The sequence below is a fragment of the Colletotrichum tamarilloi genome, assembly GCF_030869305.1.
Source record: "Colletotrichum tamarilloi strain Tom-12 chromosome Unknown Scaffold_2.1, whole genome shotgun sequence".
Classification (NCBI taxonomy): Eukaryota; Fungi; Ascomycota; class Sordariomycetes; order Glomerellales; family Glomerellaceae; genus Colletotrichum; species Colletotrichum tamarilloi.
In genome coordinates, this window is record NW_026849385.1 from 240,713 (window position 1) to 264,595 (window position 23,883).

A 23,883-nucleotide genomic window follows, 5' to 3' on the forward strand; every position below is an offset into this window, starting at 1 on the left:
AACCCGTGAATCTTTCCCTCTTTCCTCATCTTTACCTTATTACCCTTACCACCCGGTGAACTCTTTACCTGGGCAAGACCTCAATCGATTTTTGGCACTGACTTCAATAGCTTTTGCTTGATCGATTCAATGGTCTCAAGACTAAGCAGGTATCGCGTCGAACCCTGGCCATGTTACATTGGAAATTTCCACCTGTGCTGTCATAGCGGGGGCAGTCATTGTTTACATACTATTCAAGCAGCGCAGAACATTGGGTACATGTCGGATGGTACCCCTTGAGTCCTGACACAATTTACCAAGCCGATCTCAATCGTCAGCAACATGGCGCCGGACCTCCCCAGTCTCCGGATTGCTCATCCATCCGTGATCCACCCGGATCCGAGTCCGAAATCATTGCGGAAGCACCAGAATGCCCGCACATGGTGAATCTGGTACGTCTCACTCCAGCCCAATATTGAAATGCTCTTGGAAGTTGTCGTCCCATACCAAATGAGGTGGTGTAGCGTCTTAGTCAGCAGCCCCAAGTACAGGATTGCGGCACCCGCGCCTCGTGCGCTTGTCGTCGAATGCCCACGTGTGACGTCGCTGAAGGTGCACTGCGTCAGCACCGCATCGCCGGGTTGCCGGCTATCCTCCTTGGCCCCGGATTTTGTTTTTGTGTTTCTGTTATCTTTTTCCTCGCCCGCGCTCCATCCCGCTTCACCGCGCGAAGGGGAAGGATCTGCTTGCCCGGATAGGCTGCGACATCGCGATCGTTGTGCGCGCTCGCTGCGCAGTATACTTCGTATTACCACGGCCAGCCAAAGACCCTTGCTTTCCTGTCGTATCCTGAATGGGTGGGACCTTTTTCTCAATCAGAAACCATGGCGTCCGACGATGAGTCGATCCGGCCTCTGCTGTGGTCCTTCTCCGGGTTCCGCGAGAACAGACGGCCGGCGCCGATCAGGCGACAGCTGAGCCAGTCACGGACCTGCCTCCAAGATGTGCTCGCATCTCGGAAGAAACACTATGCCGTGCTGGCCCTCGTATCACTGGATGTCGCCGCGCTCATGGCCAACATCTTTGTCGAGCTCGTCGCCTGCGATATGAAGCGGGAAGACGAGCCGTGGGTCAAGAACACGCGCGAAGGTCTCACCATTGCGGGCCTCGTGTTTAGCTCTCTGTTCTTGATCGAACTCGTATTGTGCGTTATTGCATTTGGATGGAGGTGAGATGAACCCCCAAGAGCACGCAGTACAGAAGCCATCACTTACTCAGACCGTAATAGGTATTTTGCAGAGTGGTTTCATCTGCTCGATGGCATCGTCATCGTGGCAAGCTTTGTTATCGACGTGCTCTCGCACGGCATCGTGGAAGAGATTGCTTCCCTCGTCATTGTGTTCCGTCTCTTCAGATTTGTCAAAGTGGTCGAGGAGATGAGCATGGGGGCCGCGGAGAGGATGGAGGGACTCGAGGAGCAGCTGGCAGCTCTAAGGAGAGAGAATGGAGAGATGAAGAGACAGTTGGCACGACGATGATTTGGAGGCATGTTTCTGGCATTCTGGCATTACGGCATTGGTGGCAGCGCTTTCATGTGATGATCGATACCCTTGGGGAACATACTAATGATAATGAACGATCTGGCACATGAGGAGTGCGTTTTGCAAGTACCCTAGTCTGAAGGTGTTAGGTACTGTTTCTCTGAATGGGCCAACTTTGTCTGACCGAATAAGATATTCTTTTGTCAAGATGACGCTACTGCAACCCAAAAGTGATGGGGGAGCATGCAAAACACACTGCTGATCTATATACTTCAAATGCCACGACCCGAAGCATGCGCAATCACTGGGCGACGAAGACGCCGGTGGCTTTTGCTAGAGGTAGAAAAGAGCTTGTTTGACGGGTCCGGGGTAGCTGCCGTCAGTTGTTGCTTGACCAACCGCGGACTAGTCAACAACTGTGATCGGCTTGGGCTTCAGATCAACGTTTCGATCTATGGATCGAGGTTGGACCGTTGGGCTGCGGGCATGATGGTGACGGCCGGACTTTCGGGGGCAGACGCGGTGGGGGGATGTGGTACGTTGGCCGGCAGAGAACCTCCGCGATGCAACGCCAGCCGCCCCAAATACTACTGCAGCTCGTATTGCTCCTCTTACTGCAGATACTATGCAGTCGCCAGCGAGGAGGTAGCCATTGGGCTATGTGAGACAACTTTACGATATTCGCCTCCTCAACGTCCCGCCACGCTCCGTGTTCGAGGTGCATCAGCGGATACCCCGAACACAAGAACGAGAATAGCATCAGGCAAACGCGCCAATGTAGCGCCAGTGGGCAAAAGACGTTGGATACGAACGTCGGAAAGGGCGAGATCGCAAGAAAAGTGGCTGTACTCGCCCCATTCAGCCCCGATAAAAGAACATCAGTATATTGAAGTATGAAATGGCATAGGCTGATAAGCTGTTTATAGTCATGTATCCTGACGCGCAAAAGACAATTACGGCGTTTGGACCAGCGACGAAAAATGCAACACAAAAGCACAACACGGACACAGCAACAAGGGACGGGACCCAATAAAACTCGAGCCAAGAACAAAGCAGCGGCTAGTCAAAGAGCCACGCTTGTTGTGCCATGATATCGGGAAATAGGCATATCAAAATCTTGACTGGCGAGCCACAATACCGGTCAACGGGTAAACCGCTACATATGCAGCAAAAAGAGGTCAAAGCCTTTGCAGGAAAAACAACAGACGACAGCTGCGCCGTTCGTGTTTAGATCAGATGCTTCGAGACCGGCTGCAGTCAGCCGCAATTCCCATGGCCTTTCCTCTGTCTTGAATAGTTGAATGGTGTTCATTGCCACATGAGATCTACGGATACGGATCATGACTTTTTCCCAACACGCAACTACGCATACGGATACCACCAGGAAACGGCACTTGCGTTTGTGGTGCAACGCATCCTTTGAGGTTCGCACGCCCTACCCTTGCTTCCTTACGGCAGAACGGGCCAAGGGGGTAAGAAAAACAACGGCCCCAGAAAGAGGGATCATTGTCCAATCAACAGCCCTTCAAATCGACTGCCCCCCTTGTCCACGAACAAGATTAGACTTCATCTCGACGTCCGGGCCCCATGTTCGCGCCTCCGTCGTTCGAACCTCGCTCCGTTTGACTTACTCCCGTTTTTCCTTCAATCGATCGTACCACCTTCTTTCTCGGCAGCGCTGCACAATATATTGGAATGTAGCATAGCTGCCGAACCAGACACGGGAAGGCAATATGTTCTGCATCCTGGTCCGCCACAGAGGGGAGCACGGCACGGCAACTAGAAACCCAGCCCTCAAGTGAGACTGGTCTCTACGGATACTGCCCAGAGAGAAAGAAAGGGGGTATCACGGGTAGTTCCAGCCTCTTCAGCCCTGATGGCCCGGTCGTTTCTTCACCAACAATTTCGAAGCATTCCTCCAAATTGTCAAAGAAAATCCCCATCCTCCAGAAACGCCCACGGCCTCGAGCTAGGAGGCTGGAGAAACACACAAGGCGCGCGTGCGCTGCACAGCATTTTCCACACCATATTCTTACAAACGGTTGCCCCCTTCCCTTTCGTCCTTGCTTGATGCTAGCAATTGGACGGGGATTGGGGTTGGGTAGTTTCTACAGCCGAAAGTGGGAAGATTTAGGCGGGGATTGGCAGGGACACCAGGGTTACAGGGACTTTTCTTTCAAGGTAAGAAGTCTCGTCCTCCTGATCCTCTCTGCCTCTCTCTTTGCAGGCCGGGGCTTGACGCCATCACCATATTCACAGTGTCGGTCTCCAATACCCACTCCCCTTTTTGCTGCTGGCGCCGCTGCAGAGGGCGGATATTGTTTCATTTTCTCCTCACCCTCTCTACTTTCCCACTGCCGCTGCTACCTCACTGTCACACGCATATCGGATACATAGAAGGAATACGGGGGCCCTAGCAGAGTAGCCTCATCAATCTCCATCAGTCAAGCAAGAATCCCCGAACCACCAAACCCCTGGAGATGCGGCTTGATGGGGGCCCGCTCCCCCCTTCCATCCTATCTGTCCCTCCACTTTGTTGGCTCCTCTGCCTGGAGCAGAAGAGAAAATGCCTGACGGGCCTATCACATATTCGAATTCGCTAGCGTCGCGCGCCACTGCTTTTGCCCTCCTTGGCCTAGTCGAGGGGGTGCGTGGAGTTGCTTCTCCTCGATCCTGATGCTAGTTCACTTTCCCACCCCCAGCCAGCGGGTGCTCCCCCCCCCCCCCCCAAGAGGATCATAAAAGTCCGGATACAACGTTTTGTGATGAAATTGCTGCTGTTCCCTAATTTGCTTAATAAACTCCATCTGCCAGCCCTTCGCTCTCTCTTCTCTTTTCCTTTCCCTCCTCCTCCCCTTCCGTAATAAGCCTCCGCCAACCCACTGTTCATCAAAAACAGCTTATTTCGTCTTCGACAAACCTAATTCTCCTCGGTTCGTCCAGTCACTCGCTAAAGTCTTTGAGACTCTTTACATTCGTTGGAACCACCATACAACCGTCGTTCTCGATAACCAATACAACCCCGTAATAATCGACTTGACCGTCAAAAAAACTTTCCACACACCCAAAATGAAGTTCTTCTACCCTCTCGCTCTGGCCCTCGCTGCCGTTGTTGCCGCCGCCGATGATGACTGCGACGCCGCTCCCATCGTCGAGGCCTGCCTGACCAGCGAGAATGCAAAGGTAAATAGAACCCACAGATCCTCTGAACAACCTAAACAACAACCGACAACTAACACTACGTGCTCTTTAGGTCAAGGACTGCAACGCCACCGACTACGACTGCCTTTGCGCCGCCTACCAGGCCGTCGCCACCTGCTACAACAACTGCCCCAAGGACTCCCGCGCCGCGCCCGCCCAGGGCCAGGTGACAATCTACTGCCAGCAGGCCTCCCTCTACGGCTCCGCCGCCATGCGCAAGACCCAGTCCGTCGTCTCGGCCACCGGCTCCGCCTCCGCTGCCGTCGCTTCCAACTCGGCCTCCGCTACCGCCGCCGCCACCGGCACCAGCGCCTCTGGCAGCTCCGCCTCTGCCACCGCCTCGGCCAGCTCCAGCTCCAGCTCCGCCAACATTGGCGTCGGCCAGCTCGCCCGCAACACTGGCGGCGTTCTCCTCGCCGTTGCCGGTGTCGTTGCCGCTGTCCTCTAAACGAACGACATAAATATCTTTTGCAAGATAATGCACATAATCTTCCCTCCTCCCAAAATTCCATCTAGGAAAAGGGGTGTGGGGGAACCAAGATACCAAAACATCATGTCATTTAAAGCGATTATGTTTACGGTGCTCAAGAGATTTCTGGCAATGTTTTTTTGTCAAAGACTTGCAGGACAGGATAGGACCTGATTTAACGGAGCATATGTGGCACACCCAAGCGAGAATTTGGGGCCAAGGAAACGGGGGACCGGCGAAAGAAAAACCAAACCACCATTTGTATATGCTTAATCTTTGTAATTACCTAATTCCAATCCAGCCCCTTCATGAAGTTCACTTTTCATGGACGAGAGAGAGAGAGAATCAGGTTCAACAGGAAAGAAAGAGAGACAGCATGTGCTATCAAGATCCCGTTGTTGATATTCGTGAAGTCATTCAACGTTTGTCTCCAACTTTTCACTCTGCTGCTGCTGCTGGCGCCTGAAAAGGGACTCAACACGAACCAAGTACCTTATGCAACTGACATTCTGATTTGGTGACTATGCAGTAGCCCAAGTTACACAGCATTACACGAAGACAAAGAAATGAAGAAAATACAAAGTGAAATCCACGGAAACCATTTCTTAAATGTCTTCAAGAGACCCCCAGCTCTCCAGGTCGACACACATGCGTTGTTGCATCGTACAATACAACAACGAGAGAGCCAGAAACGAAACAAAATATCGCAGAAACCGGGTAGTTGACTCGGCGACAATGCAAACCAATCCCACGCCCCCTCCAAATTTTGATGTTTGTTTGAAACATTTCTGAACCTACCTTGTCCTTAGCGGCGCGGGCCAACGACACCACTCTACCCTACATGCATTCCCCAGCATCTCGCGCGCATGCACGTATCCGCAACGCATGCTTTTCAGTTGTTATTCTATTTTCCTGTTGTTATTACTCCCAAAGCAAGGAACGTACCTGCTCAAATGCCTCGAGTGTCTCAGACTCGTCAGTCCGCCCGACTTTCCTAGGTAATGCTGACTGCCCAGACCAGTGTGATCCCGACGGAATACACGCAGGGTACACCTCTCCGCCAGCAGTCGAGGACGGTGTCGCAGATACACAGAAAACGGAACAAGACTTGGTTTTGATAAACAACATTGCGGGTAAGGCAAAAAAGGCTCTGTAGATTGTTTCGCAGCGTTCAATCTCGAACCTACTACGTAGCTATCCGTAGAGACGTCACAGTAGACCACCCGAACCCTACGGCAGTTCTCCGGACCATCTTGTCTGCCACATATGATCTCCCTTTCTCGGCGCAATGTGCGCGAGCTTCGACAAGTTTGAAGTCGGTGGAGCGTACCCATTTCGCCGATGATCTTTCCCAAGTAACCTGACTAGACCCCCTCCTTCAATGAATGCCTGCCAAGTGTGAATCTCGGCGCCAAGAATGCAGTCTTTTGAAGAAGACTATCAACATCATCAAATGTCACGTGAAACTTGCGTGGGATGGTTCAAGATTGGTTGCTCAATGTGAGCTCGTTATCGTCATTGTTTTCATCAAGCCTTCTTCTCCAACCGCTATGATACAACACGAGTGTCCTCGAATCCTACAGCTGGCTCATAAGCGTTTGTGTCCCTCCTTTGGGAGACCATCTCCCTCTTTCTCAAGTGTCGTTGCGGGCCTCGGTCCCCTACCTCCAGGAGGACTTTGGTCCAAGGCAGTGAAGTTGTAACAGTATAAAGTCTACAAGCAAATGAAGCAAGAAATAAACAGTACGCAAAAGGCAGACGCTTCCCAACAACCGTGACGCCCGGTTCATATCTCTAACAAGTGACGTTATCATCTCCGGCCACACACGCCACCGCAGCCTGCTTTTTTTTGCCTGTCCTATTTGACCCCTGGTTGCGCAGAGTCGTGTGAATAAAGAGGATAATACTAAGAGGGGAAAGAACTTTCGTCGACTAAAAAGGAGTATGTATGCGCAAAAAAGGTCTTGGTCGCCGAAGAAAGCAGTGAAAAGGGGGGTTGGCGGCAAGTTAGGTGTTGCCTCGGGAAGAGATCTTGTTGCAAAAAAACAGGAGAGCATTTATCAGACTCGAGAGAGTGCCGAAAACGCCCTAAACTTTTCGGGCTCGCTTCGCGCTGTCGTGGACAGGGCTAACGAAAGTGACATGCTTGTTCTCATCCTTCTTGAGACGCATCGCAGTACCGGAACCGACTCCGCTAGACTCCCTATGATGACCAAGAGGGCGTCCATCGTGATCCTCATCAAGTGTGATCTCAGCAACGTCAGACACCGACTCGGCATCCATGCGGTCACTGACACCTGATTCGGACGACCCGTCATCGGAGTCATCATATTCGCCATCATCGCTGACAAGCGAAGGTGCGTTGTTGCTGACCATTGTGCTGGGGCTGAGGTCAACGTCCTCCATGTCAACATCCTCACCAGAGTGTATTACTACCCTGGTGGGTCCGTCGTCCTTCTCGGGACTGCTCATGGGAGGCGAAGCAAAGCCTGTAGAAGGCGACCTTCCCTTGCTGCTTGTTGGTCTTGTCGACGAAGTCAGAGTGACGGGTGACATTGGTGCTCTCGCAGGCATGCGCATGGCAGGCATACGAGCAGCTGATCCCGCATTGCTCTTCGGGCTGCCGAGACCAGTCTCGGTATCTTCCGATTCCTCACCTGGCGATGTGAGGTCTTCAAGCGACATCTTCTCCTTGGCGTCACTGACAATGTCACTGAGGTTGCCGGTGAAGTTTCTGCTCTGCATGAGTCGCGAAAGGAAGGGGGTGTCAGCCGAGGCGACGAAGTTTCCAGCCTTTGGCGCAGCGGACCTCGCAGGCTCTGCCTTTGAAGTACTTTGAGGGATGCTTGTAACGCCAGGCAGCTTGCCATCACGGTACAACTTGAGGGAATCTGCGATCCTAGAACGCAAAGCAACGTACGCCTGTTGGGTGGACATGTCGGTCTGGGCAAAAGGATGGACGAGACCAGACGCGATGGCGGTTGGTGGGGGAGGCGGAGCCTTTTCCTCTCCAACAAGACTGCCGCCTTCGTTAACCTCGATGGGGTGACCGCAATGAACAGCCGCCTCTTCGTGGCTCTTGAAGTCTCGCCTATGGGCGATGCGGCAGTGGTTGATGAAGCCCTGAGTGCTGCTGAAGTTCTCCCGATTGCAATCCAAGCAGACGAGCTTCACAGTCTGGCCGTCGGAGCGCTTGAGAACACAAGGTCCGGCCTTCTCCTTTGGCTGAGGGTAGCCGCTGGAGAGAGACTGCAGCTTCTGGCTGCCAATACCCCGAGTCGAGCGGTTCTTGTTTGCGCTGGCGAGATCAGACATGCTGTTCCTTGTCGTTCGTCCCTCAACTGAGCTTCTGCTACGGGCAGTCTCAAGCACTGGGTACCACTCAGGTTGCATGCCATCAAACTTGGGATCGGGGATGAGCCACTTGGCGTAGTGTCGAGCGTAAGGTCCATCGACAACTCCAAAAGGCGCAGCCCATTGGGGGACAGGCTCTCCCGGACGATTTTGCAGAGCTGGACCCTTTCCGTTGCTGATATCCAACATCTGCGCAGGAGTGGGACAGGCAGTAGGATACGGAATGAGATGGCAGCGACGGAGTTGCTCGAGAGCAACCTGACATTTTGCCAGTTCTTGGTTGATTAGCCTCAGCTCATTGTGCTTGAGCAAGATCTCAAGACCAAATTGGTACTGGATAGCGTCGCGCGCGTCCTCCATGTCGTTAGTCACTGCTGGAACAGCGGCAGGCACAGGCACAGGCAAAGACGCGGATGCTGGTACGTCAGAGACGACACTGGAAGGGATGTCAGAGACGGCGAGGTTGGTGCTCTCCAGCTTGGCCCGCTTCAAGGGCTGCTCAGTGGCGATGAGTGCATCTGGTGAAGGTGAGTCGTCAACGCTTGACAGACGCCTCTTTTGAGGGCACGACGGGCCCGCCAGTGATGCCGTTTGCGCAGGTTGCGGCAGAATGAACTGATGCTTTTGCGCGAATGATGGCATGGGTTGAATGTGACTGATCGTCGTTTCGCTTCCCCGCTCGCTGCTCCAGAGTGATCGGAACATAAGCGCGGTTCTCTGAGAGCAACGAAGGTGATGGGATGAAAGGTCGCGTTGAGGGCGGCCTGACGACTTTATGCGAACGTGAGATGAGGCGCGAGGCAACAGCCTGACGAAGGTGCAATGTGGCAGTGGCGGACGGACCAGGCACCTGCAGCGTGCGACGTGGTGCTGATGCAGGCAGAGGAGCCAAAAAGCTGAGGTGCGTGCAATGAGCTTGCGAGCTGGCGACGAGGGCTGACGTAAACAGTGGATTCCCCAGACGGACGAGTCGGGTGTAAGCGTGTGGCTGCTCTGGGCGTGGGTGAAGACGAGGCGACGGGTGTGTGGTGCGTTGGTTGGCCTTGGATGATGGGGCCCGAAAAGGGGTGGCAGGGGGGGGGGGGGCGAGTGGTGCGTGATGATGTGGTCGGGCGTCCGGTCAGGAAGGCCAGAGGCAAGAGAGAGAGCCGGAGACCGAAGCAGACGAGTCGGCGACAAAGGGATGGGATTGCGACGGTCGCGCAGCGAAGACAGCGACGCAGAAGAATCGAGAACTAACGAAAGCCTCGATATCGCGCGAGAGAATGGTGCGAAAATGAATGCGCGAAGAGAGTTGGGCGAGCAAAATAAAAGAAGCGACGCCTACGATGGTTCTCTATGTCGTGTGGACGAGTGGTTTTGGAGCGGTTTTGGGGGGAGAAGTGGTTGTTTGTGAGGAGGTTGAAATGTTGTAGATGGGGATGACAGCGGAAAGAGCGAGAATAACTGTCAGAGGTCGGGGAAGGAGGCAGCTTCAGACCTCTCAGGCGGGCGACGTGCGTGAGCTTGGTGGGAAATTGGCCTCTGGGGTGGTGATTGCGAGTGCGGGTGGGCCTTGGATCCTGAGAGACACACAGAGAGTAAGGTATCCGTACGGTAAGTAAGGTAGCAAAAGCAGCCAGCCAGCGAAATGGTGCCGGTAAATAGTGTGAAAAGGAGATGGGCCGTGAGTTGAGCGAATTGGAAGTGTTCCTCTGCGGGTGGTTCTGTTTCTCGTTCGCTGATTGTCGATGGCGCAGCGGCGGTGCGGTAAAGGTCTCCGTAGGCGGCGGCGCAAGCAAGCATGTAGCAGTATGCCAGTATCTCCTCAGCAGACAATAGCAACAAGAGAAAGGTGGACGGGGCGAGGTGGATGCACAGAAAGCTGAGGTGGATGTTTTGGCGCTTTGCGCTTGTGCTTTGTTGGTGTTGGAACTTGGCGATGATGCGAGGGACCCGACTGACTAGGAAAAGGCAATTTGTGTATTGAATGCAAGGGGAGGCATAAAAAGGGGTGTGTGTGAAAAGAAAGAGAGATGGGTGTGAGAGGTACGAGGTGTGTGGGTGGTGTGGATGAGGATTGTGCTCTGAAACGCGATGCTGATTGGGTTGTTTGCAAGAAAGAAGGAGGGAACGAGGGAATGCGCTTGTTTGGTGAGTTTGGTGACTGGCTGGTCTGACCCAGGTGTGGGGGCAACTGGAGACGGGAGGTACATACAGACAACCGGACCAAAAAAAAGAAAAAGGAATGGAAGACGAAGGGAAACTCAAGGAAGGAGGTGTGCAGCTGCAGGGATAATGTGCAATACGACGGGGACACTGAGCAGGGAAGGAACGGAGGTGCCCTTTTCCCAGGTTCCTTCCTTACCCAGACTTGGTACTTTCTATACGGAGCACCTCGTGCTGTGTACTTGCCTACTTACTCTTGTTTTGTGGTAGGACTCAGGAGAGCAAGACCCAATCTTCGACACAACCTAAATGACACCCGGACGGTTCGGCCGTCAGAAAGGGATGCAGTAAGAGTCAGTCCTACACATTCTACTCTCCAACAAAGTGGTATTCCCTCACGTCTCTCTGTCAGCCTGACTCCTGAGAGAGAGTGTGTGTGCCAGATGCAAGTCCTGACGCAGACGACAATAAAAACGGGCGACCAACAAGACAGCGGCAGGAGCAGCGGCAGCGACAGCGGCAGCGGCATGCGCACTGAACTCCAAAGCTGTCAAAGAGAACGAGGACAGACTGGTTAGAGAACGATGCGCTCAGAGGATAATGCTGTCCCCGAGTCCCTGAGAGTTGAGAGATGGGACGTCAGTTCCTCATAAGTCCCGTCTTCGTCTGTGTCTGTGTTTGGCCTCGTCTTCCACCTTCTTTCCAGAATCCAGAAAAATTCAGCCTGGCAAACTGGGTGCCAACTCCCGTATTCTGTATGGCGGATAGGAATCTGATGGGACGATGAGACGGACGGGGGGCCCTTCCGAGCTTCTGTCTCTTACAACTCGTAGGCAGTAGCCGGGTTCTTTCTGGCGTCGCTGCAATACGTGTTTCGCCGCCCCGAAAATAGAACGGGATTGATCATGGTGGGCGCGTCCAACAACACTGCAACTCAACTGTACCGGGTAATCTAGGTAAGGGCACAGCTATTGTGGAGGTTCATTAAAGGGATCCCCCTTTTTCGCGATAATCAAGAATCTGACAGGCTGTACGGAGTAGAGCATATAGGGGGAAGATAAAGAGGGTGAAGGCAACGCCGATGCAACTTCGTATGTGCAGCGCAGTCTCGGGGCTGTCTATCACCACTGGCCTAGTTGCTATCTATCACGCCCAGGATCCAAATTGCACGTCTCTCTTGCAAGTTGCCGATCCAACTGATTATCGTGTTTTGTTTGTAAAGGTTTCGACATGTGTCTTATCCAGCCCGCCTGCAGATTGATTAAGTAGCACCCAGGCACGGCACTACGGATAGGTACATGGACCAAGGTTCCTTAGTGTGGAGAAGAAGACGGGGAAAGCTCATGGCGTGTGTCCCGACTTGTTTTGGTTCCGTGCGAGAAACGCCTCAGCCATGTACCTTGGGGCGTGAGACGGCCGCTGCACGAGCTAAAAGTACCTGGAGGCGTGGGAATGTTCCCACTCCACAAACCTTCGGGGTCGGTCGGGCCTCTTATTTTTCTCTCCTCCCATTGCGCCAGCCGCCGTATGTTGGATGCCTCTCCCCATACCAACATACCTTTCTCTGGCCGATAAGTTCCTCAAACACGGCGCGGGGTTGGACATGATCTCGGAAGCTGCCAGATTGTGCATACTGGCTGTCAACTCAATGAAATGTTTATTGACGGATGGGACGAGGAATTTAAGGCATAGCATCGCCTGTGTCTGTTCAAATGAGTCAACATCCGCCCCTCACTGCTTGACGAATGCAAATATTCAACGACGCATCTCATTAGTTCACTGTCGTCGTTGTCGAGCACGCCGCCGCGCTCTCTTCTCCACGTACCTAGCGGCAGTCTCGGATCTTATTCGTCTGGATCGTAGCTTCGCCATTCCGGCCGGCCTACCAAGAAGCTGCGCCTAGCGTCCACGGCGACGACGACGACTCCATTACGCCCCTTTCCGAATGGCATCGTGGATGCGGACTAGACTTCTACCGGTAGCAAGCGACCCCAAGCTATGGGAGGCCGCGGGCGAGACCGCAGCAACACAACGTGGGATGACATGAGGAAATGGACCCTGAGAAACAAGGTAACGCCTTGCGGCGACCGTGTATCGCATCTTCTTGTGTTCCGCTTACCTTGCTGTCTTTTTTCTGTCGCCTCATCATCGAAAGCTTCATGCACCATCGAAGCACCTTGATTGCTTGTCGCCCTCTCAAGCCTCGCATCCATGCGTCTTCTAGAGCCCTACTCTGTGGCCTTGACGACGGCCAGCTTCACACAACGATGGAGGGGGATGGGTGGGTGCGACATGCAGATAGACATGGGATCGCCGCTGGAAATACGCCACGCCACCCGGCGCTGCCCAGCTCGCCTTTAGCCCGTTCTGGTTTCAGATACCTGAGCACCGCTAGCGAGGTACCAGCCAGGCCGGGATCTCCAGAATTTCACCAGCAATATTGCGACTGAGGAGCTGGAATAAGCCAATGAAGCAGCGTTGTCTTGCGACGATACCCAACGGTAACGATGCCGAGTCGCCCCGACTCAGCGACCAAGGTCAGAATCGCATAAGTTCCTCTTTAACCCCGGGCCTCCCTACCCTTTCACGGCATCTACGACGTTTCTCCAGGCCTTATCCCGGGATTCCCAAGAGCGCTCCCTGGCGAAAATGGATTAATACCGCTGCAGGTCGTGCAGCTCGGCCTGAACGGTGCCACGCTGCACCTCGGAAGCTTGGAAAATCTTGGGGAGAACTATCGCAGACCACTTTGGGAGCTGCTAGATGACGAAATGTCGCAAAGCTCATGATTCAGTAAACCTACGGACCTTTCTGGCTCGACCTTCCATCCGAGATGCCAAGCAAGCTTTTGGCAGTCCACCAGCATCTGACTGAAGATAGCTCTGGTGGACATATTGTGACCATTTTGATATTCGCTTTGTTCAAGCCTACGAGATGCTGCAACCAGAACAGGGCGCAACACGGCGCACTTTCATTCATCGAATCAAAAGAATGGCGTCCTTGGAGAAGAGGCGGATCAGCTGCACAGGCCACGCCAAACATGTGAAGTCGAGAAGCCACAGAAGGACCATCGGCGCATGGGCGCCCTGTCCAGTGGACCCTTCCATCTTCCGCGGAACGCTAGGCCAGGTCCGGCATTGAGCGAGAGCTCGTGTCTGATCATCGCTGCTTTAAACATTCTTCGATGTTGAACGCTTAGTCACTTCATTACGGCATCCTATCTTGAAAGCACTTTGCCTTGCTCCCGAGGCTCAGGATATCGTCGTGGTACTTTCGAAAGCTTATGATTAGTCTGGCACATCACATAGTGGTTTCAATAACGATACAACATGGTAATCATCATGCGTTACATTGCCTTAGAGCAAGCGTTTGACGAATGCTATGAACATCAAAGACGCCATCCAATCAGAAGCTCTTGGTCAAAGACTGGACGTCGCGGCTCTCTGCCCTCTCGGCTCCGAAAGCTGGTCCAAGCGTCTGATGCATGGAATTCGATAAGATCTCTATCGATAAGGTAGAGATCCAGACCACACTTTTTTGCCGGTAGAAATCCTAACGTCTGTCTTGGAGCTTCAATCTCAACCCCAGACTCAGACCCCGCGCGGCGCATCACACCCTTGAGTCATTGAGCAGCCGCGTCTGCTATGGTTCGAGGTCTCATTAAGGCTGACCATGGCTGAACCCTCCGCAACACAGCCCAAGGGCGACGACAAGAAGCGAAAATCATCAACGGCAGCAGCCGGCTCGTCCGCCGCAGTCGTCTCAAAGAAGAGCAAAGCAACGGAGACAACGACGAAGACAACGACGACAAACACAAGCGCAAGCGCGAGCTCGAGCGCAAACGTCAATGGCCCGACGACCCCTCTATCCCCCTCGCACGAAGCCCTCCTCGCGGACCTCAGATCCAAATACGACGTCCTTCCCGCCTTCACCATCTCCTCCACCAAGATCCAGAAGCGCGTGACCTGGCTGCTGCAGCACCTGCGCAAAGACGACGGCGATCCGAGGAGGCGCGTCGTGCTCGTCTACGCGCGGCCGGGCGAGGTCGCCAAGATGATTTCGATTGTGGAGACTGTGAAGCGCATCGTTGCGGCGGAGAAGAAGAGCGTGGACGGAAAGGAGGGGGAAGAGAGCGGCGGCAAGTGGTATCAGTACAACCTCATGTACGAGCTGCCGCCGAAACCTGATGTTGTGGAAGATACGGTGCTAGGCGGCGGCGGCGGAACGCAGGATGGCTCGGATGATGAAGACAGAGACGAAGACGATTTCGAGGTTATGAAGACCCGGTTCGAGAGAGCTGTGTTGCCGCAGCCGGTGAAGCGTGCGGCCAAGTCGCTGAGCATATTCCTTTCGTTGGCGCCCGTGCCGGAACTCAAGGCCCGAGGGGATGTTACGACGCAGACGAACACGGCGCAGTGAGATGCCACTGCGAACTCGACTGCGCTCTGGCTTGGGAACTTGGAACAAGGTCGTTTGAGGGTAGAGGTTGGATTCGAGTCCGTGAGCTGCGATCCCGGAGAATGGAGACGGGAGGAGAAACAAAAGACAAAGAGATCTCCGAGGAATGGAGTCGCGACATGTCGCTTGTAACGGCATCCAGCATTGGCATTGCATCGAGAGGCGTTATAGGATAGGAGGGGCTACCATTTGATACCCAAAACGGGCGGGATAAAGTCGATATCAAAAAGCTTTCGAACCCGCTGGAAACGTGAGATGAATAGACAGCAAGGGGAAGAAGAGACTCGGAACCAATAAGGCAACTTCCCTCATACTCAAACATTTATGCGTGAGCCGTATCCATCTGATGATGACATGCCTAATCCGATGCATTCGCTTTTCCTATCAACTATACACCTTCCACATCCGCTTTCTGTTCGCGTACGCCTAAGCTAAACATAGGAAAACTGCCAAATTACAAAACCACGCAAACTTGTTCTTAAAACAACAAATCCTTCGCTCCCAACTCTCAATCCTTCCTCGTACATACGCCTTTGTCGTAGCTTGAGCATTTTAGCAAAAGCCCGCCTCTCCTGGTTCGCAAGGCCCAAACTGCCAACGCCTAGGCATAGATTTTGTTTCCCGCCCCTCCTCTTTCCAAGTTTGTCTTCGGAATTACGAACAGAGGCTGGGACTAGAAAGCATGTTTACTCGTACTTTTTAGTGCTTTTCCTCCTTGGACGAGTACGTTATGCGCAGGACAAAGTTGACAACGACGGCCAGCAGTAGGATGATGGCCAAAAAGGTGGGGCCAAAGCGGTCGTCAAAGCCGGCCTGGCCGCGGACGCGGATGGATTTCGCACGCCAGTGGTACGTGGCTAGGGCGTAGATCATGGTGAGCATGGCAACGCCAGTGAAGAGGAAGGCGCTGATAAAGGCCGGGCGGTCGCCAAAGTTGAGCATGCCGATGGCGAGGGCGCCGAGAATGACGGTGAAGTTGAGCCATGAGAGAAAGGTGCGCTCGTTGGCGAAGAAGACCTTGGGCTCGACTCTCGTAGGGAGGGCGATGCGCTTGCCTGGTAATGCGACCTTGTTAGTGACCTCTCACTTTCTCTTGTTTATGTCCTTATTCGGGCACTGATGTGTACGGCGTCGTGGTTGTACGTACCCGGTGCGGTCTGGAGAAGAGGTTGGCTAGACATTGTGATTTGCTATTTCTGACTGGACTGTCCCGAGTATGCGGTCGTGGCTTTCTCTATCGCAACCTGGACTGGTTCAGTCGGCGGTCTTTCGTCTTCTCGCTCGGTGTGCCCAATTCCTACCCTTAATCTACTGTTTACTGTCTCGGCAAAGATGACCAGAATCCTGGAGAATGGCAATGCGACGTCAGAGAATTGCGATTGAGGCGTCGTTGGACAGCTCGGGCTCGCGTCGGGCTAGTCGTCGGAACCGCAACGGTGTTTATCGTGACAAGGGGGCAGTGGATGCGAGTCGCGCGATGTCAACTGCTTTCTCTTCTACAGTCTCGCTATTTTTCGTCTGAACAATCGGAAAAAACTCTATCAGGGATATGAACAAAAAGACTGCGGAGATGGAGGTGAGGGAGAGAAGGGAGGAAAGAGAGGAGGAGAAGAGAGAACGAGAGAATCTGTAACCGAGAGAACCCGCTTGAAAGCTTGTTCAGATACGACAGACGATGCACCTGCACTGCGGCCGACTAGCCCCTCAAAAGCCGCTTCCTCAAGGAAAAAAGCTCCATCGCAGAGCAGACTTGTGACGCTAAGCCTGCACGGCGTGCACGGCTAGAGCTTACCTCCCCACCAGCCACAGTACAGATCCATGTCAATCGCCTGCAAACTTCTGCAGCAAGGTACACGTGCAATCCAATCGCATTTTGATTGGGGAAGCCACACTTGAAGAGGTCAAGCCTCAGCTGGTGCCATGTAGTTGTGGCTAGGGAGAGACCTCTCGATGACAGAGACACGTGACCTCTCGTTGCCCCGCGCACCTGGGGAGCACGGCCCGTGGATGCAACGCGAGGCGGCCGAATCGGGCTGGCATCACAACACCGGTAACTTTTTGTGGAGGAGCCTCATCTCTGTCGTCTTGTCCCGATCTGTCAACACAACCTCTTCACAACTTACATACACTCAAAATATTGGCACAAGTGCTCAAGAACACTCTCACACCTCCTACTCCCAAGAACCTCATACATAACGAAACCAGCAAGCGCACAGAGCCTTCGAACAACCTACAATCTTTCTTCCCCTTTCCCAAACAAAACATCCGATCACAATGTCTGCGCCCGCCGCCCCTACGACAGCGACTCCCGTATGTTGAACTTTCCCCCACGCTAAGATCTCAATGGACCGCCTACTGACTCGATCTTGACAGCCCGTCGCCTTCAACCGTCTTAAGCAGATTGCTACGGATGTAAGCTGCCCATGCGACAACATCGTCAATGTAGCCAAAACATTAGGAGACAACCCACTAACCCAGTCTCGTTGACAGGCTTGCCAATCAGCCATCGGCTCTGCTGAGTTCTACGATCACGCTAAGACCGAGACATGGAACTCTCAGATCATTGTACGTTTTCCTCCCTGCGTCTGATGCCGCTGCTGTTATCCAGAGATTCCATGAACTAACCCTCATGAACCTCGTCAGTCCTCCGTTTTGAAGGCCGTCATCTCTGAGTCGACACCCCAAGGCGGCTCCGCACCCGCATACAAGTTTGCCTGCAACTCGACAATCGTCCAGCACCTCGTCCCGACATCCTCCCTCAACAAGTCCAAGGGCACCTCCGTTAAGGAGGAGGAGCCCTCCGTCTCCACGAGCGCCGATGCGACCGCCACTGACGGCAAGCCCCACGTCGGCCGCCGCGGTATGCACTCCGCCACCGGCGCCTACTGGGACGAGAAGAAGGACGGCATGTGGTCCTACAAGTACGATGGCGGCGAGGGCAAGGGCATGGATGTCGTGATCATGCTCATCTGGGTCGCAATCTAAACGATGGTGACAGCAAGGCTCGGTACTCGAGGACATGAACAGGGGGAGGCGGTTGACCCAGCGTGCTCAGGTCTGCGTCCACTCTCATCCTCGTTTACGTTTCCAAAATTACAAACCACATGGGCGCATTCGCAAGAACGGAAGCCTTACGGAAACTGGGTCGGCGCGTGGGAACGCCCTGAAAGGGGGCACAACCAGAGCAGCCTGTCGACCAAGACGCAGTGGCATCATCCCCCTAGATAATTGTCCAGCTTCAAAAAGGATGAAGTTCACTTTCTTGGTCCGAATTTACCTTAGTCAAGCAGGCATATGCGGCGAACGGGGTTGGGCAAGGTCTATTCATGTGTTTGAGTTGCTTTTGTCTCCAAACCACGGAAAATAGCCGGAGTTCTTTTTTTTTTCTTCTAATGAGAATACATGCAAATCACGAGACTCGTTGCGCCCCAGGCTTGTACCAGATGACAATAGCTTTGTTTATATGTTTGTTGAGTTCGTTGTCAGGTGGTACAGCAGTGCATTACACAACACAAGGTCGCATCCTTGCAATTCGAAGTGTCATTATTATGCATCTCTTAGCCTTCTCCCGGCGCCTATAAGATCTGAGCCATGCCAGTATTGCAAACATTGTGTGACGTGTGGCAGGCGGCTTGGGTACAGCTACCACCAGCATAAGAACGGCAGACTCAAGGAACTCGACAGTCTGTGAATATATCTGTGAATGTATCCGGTGTGGGAATCAAGGACTTCAAGGTCTGTTGACAAAACGGATCAATGTCGCCCTCTACGAGTAAAGTCATTACATAGCATTTACACACACTTGATAGGACTTGTCGGTAGAGCTGAAGCTACGGGTTCAGTTATCGATGGCAGCTCATAAGGTAGAAGAGACACGGGCCTCCTTTCACGATGACATACTGCTCAAGCCGCGCCAACGTCCAGGCTCTCCAACCAAAGAAAAGAAACGCCATCGGACCCTGATGATATTTTATTCTTTTCGGTCTGTCTACCTAAGGTACACGAACATCCGAACCTGCTTGCCAGTCGGGCACGTTAATGAACGAGGTTCAGTCCTTCCTCTTCCTCTCTTAACCTTTTCTTCGCCTCCCGGCGGAAGCGTGAGCAAACTTTTCGGTTCCCGTAGACACGAACAAATCTAGGCCAGCGTGCATGGCCGTGCACCTTCTATGAAAAGCTTGTTGTCGACGAAGGAGGGTTGCAGCACGAAGAAAAGAAGATTCTCATGGTTACACAAGCACGCGAGTCGGGAATGACCCCCTCGGAGATTGTTGGGATGGACGAATCCTCAGAAGACGTTGCCGTACACCCTCTCCGGCGTGAACGAGCCTGCTCCGGTAGCGGAGATGGTTATAAACCACGAGAGAGAGAAAAAAAACTAGTTATCTCGGGTTTTGGGTGTGAAGGCAGTACACACATAGCGTCGCCTCGACAGACAGGCAGGTGATAGAGACAAATTCTTTGATTCACGTCAATTCACAGGAGCTTCCCGGCTGTGCCGCTGTCTTGCTTTTGGCATACGCAAGTTGGAGTGCGGCGTAGTTTCCAACTCCATCATTTCATGACGCGGTTCGAGCTGTTGCTTGAAAACTTGCGGCTAGTAGAACGAGCAGGTGGGCGGCAAGAAGTCAGATCATGCCCGACTGACAGCTCTGCCCTGGAGTATACTTTGACGGCAGCACACACATGTAAGCCGGCTGCCCTGGCCTGATCGGTGAGCGCCGACGGCGGGAGCGGGCGCGGGAGGGGTCCGTGGGGGACGGAAGCTCTATAGAAAGATGTAATTACCACACCGGATGCGTGAGCAGGATGGTGTGTTTGTTTGCTGTAGTGTAAGTAACTTAAGCTAGGCAGACTGGCGAATTCTCTTGTGACTCTTCGGTATGTTTCCACAACGCCTCTCAAAAGATATGTCGTGCCTCGGGATACCCTTTCAAGACATTCCCCAGATGTTCAGTCTTCCCCGGTTGCCCATTGGAGAGAAACCGGGGGAATCAGATAAAGTGAGTGAGCATTGAGATGCGGAGACAATCAGGAGATGAACGCCCAACCAGTATGCATGATGTTTGAAGTCCCTTTACACAGTACGCTGCAATCATCAACCATTTCGCCACCGCTACTTTGATGAACCCCACAAATCTTGGGGGACACCTGCGGGTGGTGCAGCGAATGCAGCAGCCATGACGACGTCGATCCCTGAGAGAGGGACGGATACCCTGCTTCTGGCTTCTTTTTCCTTTCTCGATGGCGGTCTGGCTAAGTAGGATTGATGTAACAACAGCCGAGTATAGAGAGACCTCAGAAGGGTATATACCTACGGATACGGAGGCACAGATAGAGACGGGCAGAAGGGCGAGCTAGCATGACAGCCAGGCGCATACTCGTTGTCCTGATCTGATAGATCACAGACTACTGTACGAGTGCCGTGCGATTGGCAGCGTAACAGCAGCCTCACTCGGCCGATGCTGGGTGGTCATGGGACCATTGAATCCCGGTGTGCAAGCTGCCGGTGTGTTACAGCGGGAGCGGCAGCCTTGCTGGCCATGCGAAGGGAGCTCGTTGGCGGCTGCAGAAAGTTCATGATCCAAGTTCAGTCGGCTTGGAAGGTTCATCATTCTCGACTGATGGATGTCTTTCGCCATGATTACCTCGCATGGGTTGACGTGCGAACGAGGGATCAGTCTACGACTTAAAGCACTGATTCAGGGTTGCGTAGGTCCCTTCATGAATGGCCGCCATTTGCAATCGTTGAAAGCATGCTGTCAACGTCTGGCCAATTCCAGAATCCTCGAGGGCTGGAACACGGCCTATCAACGAGTAGTGTCCTGCGCCAACCCTCGTGCCCTCGTCGTTGTTCCCTTGGATGCTTCATGCATGGAGGCTCTGGTAGGTCAATCAAGACCAAGACACGGAAGCGCCAAGCGAGGAGAAACGAGGGGTGAACGAAAGTTGCTGTCAGTTGGTTTCTTTCGGTCATGAGTAGGGATAGGATGTAGGTAGATGGTGAGGTGATTCGCAACACTTTATCGCTTTTCCGAGCTGCCGAGCGTTGTGTCTGTCGGAAGTGACGATGGTGGAACGCCTTGCCTTAGATGCCTTCCTCCTTCAGTCAGTGGCTCCCTCATCTGTGGTACCCTGAACGGCGCTACCATTGCCTTATGACGAAAGTAGCCGGGCTCAGGTACCGGGTACTTTGTGATGGCGCTTGCAAGAGGCTGTTGCGTTCGCAGGCAAAGACCCCTTCAGCGCCTAAGAAAGCCTCTCTCTTTCAGCTGTAGCTGGGACACGCTTGGGGGTTGGCTTTCGGTCCTTCCAGTTGATCTCCAGTGTTTTCTGTTTGAAATCTGCGAGATATCCCAGATTACCTTTTAGTTTCTGTGGTTCCCAAAGAGTCGCTGGAAGCGAGATGGAAGAGTTCCATGGCAATTTATGATTCGCGCGAGGATACCAATGACCGAATTTCCCCGTTTTTGTTTCTGCCATGTTCCCTCCCGGAACCAATGGGAAGCCATCGAGGACAGAGAACGTACAGACGAAAGAGACCAAGGGACCAGCAACCCCTCCCACGCTTCACTTATTCCATGGCCTAGCAGCCCGGGAATACCTAGCGTTCCTACCTTCATCCATCGCACTATCCGCTAGGTTATCAGGGGAGACACTGGCTCTGACTGGACAGAGATGGACAGAGAAAAGGCGCTGTGCTGTGAGAATCGTAGACAGTTGGAGGTGCGTGACTTGGCCACTATGGCGTATGGCTCTCCAATCCAGGCAAAGGTAGTGTTCACTGTAGTGTGTCAAGGACCCCCAAAATAACAGCCCGCTAATCTGGCCTGCCATCGGCCGACATAGGTATCCTCCTTCTTTGGAACTTGTACCTGCGACTTAGTTGGCTCCGTCGGTCTGGACGTCGCGACGGCCAAACATCGCCTTTCCCGTCCGGTGCTGGCTCCATCACACCACTTAGTCTACGCACAGCACACACACCCTCAGACCCTTTTTTCCCTTCTTCCTTGTCTTCCCGTCTCTTCTTTTGCTCTTCAAAAAGAGAAGCACCTCGACCGATCTGCACTAGACACTACCTCATCGGGCTCCTGTCACTTCTTTGCTTTTGCCGTTGACGTACCCTTATATATCTAACGAACTCCTCCCCTGGGCCCTTGATCAAAGACCCTATTCTCGCCTCATGAACTTGCTATTGAGGCATTCCCATTCGCAACAACGATCATCGCCATCCAACATTGGCCCTCCCATCCAAAACATTGCTATTACCTGAAAACGTAACTCACTCGACTCGCAAATCACAAGTGAGCCGAAGACTATTGATCCTCCCTCCTCTCAGCCTGAATACGACGAGACAACTACTACCCTCCTCCTCGACGACATCGTTTCCCCTCTCCATTGATAGGTGATCCTCAACCTCCATCAACGGAAAAGAAACCCCTCCTTCTCTCTCACGAGACACCAAGCTTTCAACTTGGTTGGCCGCCTCTAACCCCGCTCGCTCACTTCCACACCACACACATCGTCGCATAATAGCCCAGCTCGGGCCATCGACGACAAACCTCCCAGGACAACACAACGCCGTTACACAAGTGCCCCCTCCGCCCCCCCTCTTCACGATGGTTGAAGTACTTCCCTCAGGCCTCGCCCAGAATGGTCAACCTCAGCAGTCTCAAGACTCTGCCGACCACGTCGCCTCTGTTGCCCGTCTATTACTCGCAACCAACCTCGCCTCTCGTCAGGAAAACAAGATGATGACCCGCGAGGAACGTCAGGTCATGATCGATGAGCTCAGCAAGAAGCGCGCCGGCTGGCGCACTCCTCGTCGCGGCTGGTCCATCACCGACTCTCCCGTGGCATCAGCTCAGGGCAGCCCCGCGCCCCAAGCTACAGCCTCCCCGTATCCCGCACCTCCCTCAACCCAACACGAAGCTATAGAGAGGCATGCTATTGCCTCTGTTCCAGAACAATCTGAGCTTCCAATGCAGGATATGAAGAACGCTCCTCAACCGCCCCAGGTCCGCCGACCTCCCTTGCCGCCCCCGCGCCGTTCCTACTCAGTCATGGACTACGAGCCTCCGGCGCGCATCCATCGTCCTTCGGCTCGCATGGACATCTTCGACCTCCCCGCCGAGCTACACTACGCCATCTTCGACCACCTCGACCCCATCGACAGCACCTGTTTCGGCCTGACCAACAGCCACTTCTACGATATCCATCGACGTATGCACGGTCCGGTCCCTCTCACGTCCCGACGCAACGGTCCCAACGACTTGGAATGGGCATGGAGGTTCGCCGGTCCCCTCATTTACAGTGACTCGGCTGCACCTCCCCCGGAGGCTTTCAAGGAGCACGCTCACGATCTCGAGCGCATGCGCGTCAAGGGTCAGGTGTACTGCCGAAAGTGTGGAATTTCCCGCTGCGAGCTGCATCGTCACCTCAAAGAATGGATGGGCCCCAACCTGGAGTACTGCACCGTCACTCAAAAGTACGGCCCTCTGCCTTCTGGAGAAGCCGCAGACACTTGCTACATCAAGTCTCCCAAGAACCCGCACCGCTGTGGTCGGCATGCCGCGAAACCTGTCAAATCGCACAACTGAGAGGCGTATCTGAACTAGCTTGCGGATTTTTTGTTTTCTTAAGCATTGCGATTGGAATTTGGTATGATCAAACACGCTGGGGCACCTACGGGTCCGCTTACCTGTGTGACATGGAGTTGAGACAGCAAAACAA

General features: G+C 53.6%; 10 protein-coding genes across 10 annotated transcripts; 8 read left to right on the forward strand and 2 right to left on the reverse strand.

The window, feature by feature from the left end:
* Window positions 1-863: 863 nt before the first annotated feature.
* On the forward strand, window positions 864-1,517 carry CTAM01_00718 (uncharacterized protein; the record flags this gene model as incomplete). Its single annotated transcript, XM_060516766.1, has 2 exons — window positions 864-1,207; window positions 1,268-1,517. 2 exons carry the CDS (start codon window positions 864-866, stop codon window positions 1,515-1,517), a joined length of 594 nt encoding a protein of 197 aa, XP_060388228.1.
* Window positions 1,518-3,392: 1,875 nt separating this feature from the next.
* CTAM01_00719 (uncharacterized protein) lies at window positions 3,393-3,917 on the forward strand (the record flags this gene model as incomplete). Its single annotated transcript, XM_060516767.1, has 1 exon — window positions 3,393-3,917. A coding segment is annotated over one exon (525 nt), but the record flags the coding sequence as incomplete, so codon positions are not given.
* A 672-nt stretch (window positions 3,918-4,589) lies between these two features.
* Window positions 4,590-5,169, forward strand: CTAM01_00720 (uncharacterized protein; the record flags this gene model as incomplete). The annotated part of the gene is made up of 2 exons (XM_060516768.1): window positions 4,590-4,703; window positions 4,774-5,169. The coding sequence occupies 2 exons, from the start codon at window positions 4,590-4,592 to the stop codon at window positions 5,167-5,169; spliced, it is 510 nt and encodes a 169-aa protein (XP_060388230.1).
* A 2,109-nt stretch (window positions 5,170-7,278) lies between these two features.
* CTAM01_00721 (uncharacterized protein) lies at window positions 7,279-9,186 on the reverse strand (the record flags this gene model as incomplete). Its single annotated transcript, XM_060516769.1, has 1 exon — window positions 7,279-9,186. The coding sequence occupies one exon, from the start codon at window positions 9,184-9,186 to the stop codon at window positions 7,279-7,281; it is 1,908 nt and encodes a 635-aa protein (XP_060388231.1).
* A 3,973-nt stretch (window positions 9,187-13,159) lies between these two features.
* Window positions 13,160-13,481, forward strand: CTAM01_00722 (uncharacterized protein; the record flags this gene model as incomplete). Its single annotated transcript, XM_060516770.1, has 2 exons — window positions 13,160-13,229; window positions 13,303-13,481. 2 exons carry the CDS (start codon window positions 13,160-13,162, stop codon window positions 13,479-13,481), a joined length of 249 nt encoding a protein of 82 aa, XP_060388232.1.
* Window positions 13,482-14,033: 552 nt separating this feature from the next.
* On the forward strand, window positions 14,034-14,356 carry CTAM01_00723 (uncharacterized protein; the record flags this gene model as incomplete). Its single annotated transcript, XM_060516771.1, has 2 exons — window positions 14,034-14,206; window positions 14,260-14,356. 2 exons carry the CDS (start codon window positions 14,034-14,036, stop codon window positions 14,354-14,356), a joined length of 270 nt encoding a protein of 89 aa, XP_060388233.1.
* An 8-nt stretch (window positions 14,357-14,364) lies between these two features.
* Window positions 14,365-15,111, forward strand: CTAM01_00724 (uncharacterized protein; the record flags this gene model as incomplete). The annotated part of the gene is made up of 1 exon (XM_060516772.1): window positions 14,365-15,111. The coding sequence occupies one exon, from the start codon at window positions 14,365-14,367 to the stop codon at window positions 15,109-15,111; it is 747 nt and encodes a 248-aa protein (XP_060388234.1).
* Window positions 15,112-15,849: 738 nt separating this feature from the next.
* Window positions 15,850-16,331, reverse strand: CTAM01_00725 (uncharacterized protein; the record flags this gene model as incomplete). The annotated part of the gene is made up of 2 exons (XM_060516773.1): window positions 15,850-16,205; window positions 16,298-16,331. The coding sequence occupies 2 exons, from the start codon at window positions 16,329-16,331 to the stop codon at window positions 15,850-15,852; spliced, it is 390 nt and encodes a 129-aa protein (XP_060388235.1).
* Window positions 16,332-17,424: 1,093 nt separating this feature from the next.
* Window positions 17,425-18,135, forward strand: CTAM01_00726 (tctex-1 family protein; the record flags this gene model as incomplete). The annotated part of the gene is made up of 4 exons (XM_060516774.1): window positions 17,425-17,460; window positions 17,524-17,562; window positions 17,641-17,715; window positions 17,794-18,135. 4 exons carry the CDS (start codon window positions 17,425-17,427, stop codon window positions 18,133-18,135), a joined length of 492 nt encoding a protein of 163 aa, XP_060388236.1.
* Window positions 18,136-22,769: 4,634 nt separating this feature from the next.
* CTAM01_00727 (F-box domain-containing protein) lies at window positions 22,770-23,750 on the forward strand (the record flags this gene model as incomplete). The annotated part of the gene is made up of 1 exon (XM_060516775.1): window positions 22,770-23,750. The coding sequence occupies one exon, from the start codon at window positions 22,770-22,772 to the stop codon at window positions 23,748-23,750; it is 981 nt and encodes a 326-aa protein (XP_060388237.1).
* Window positions 23,751-23,883: the final 133 nt, after the last annotated feature.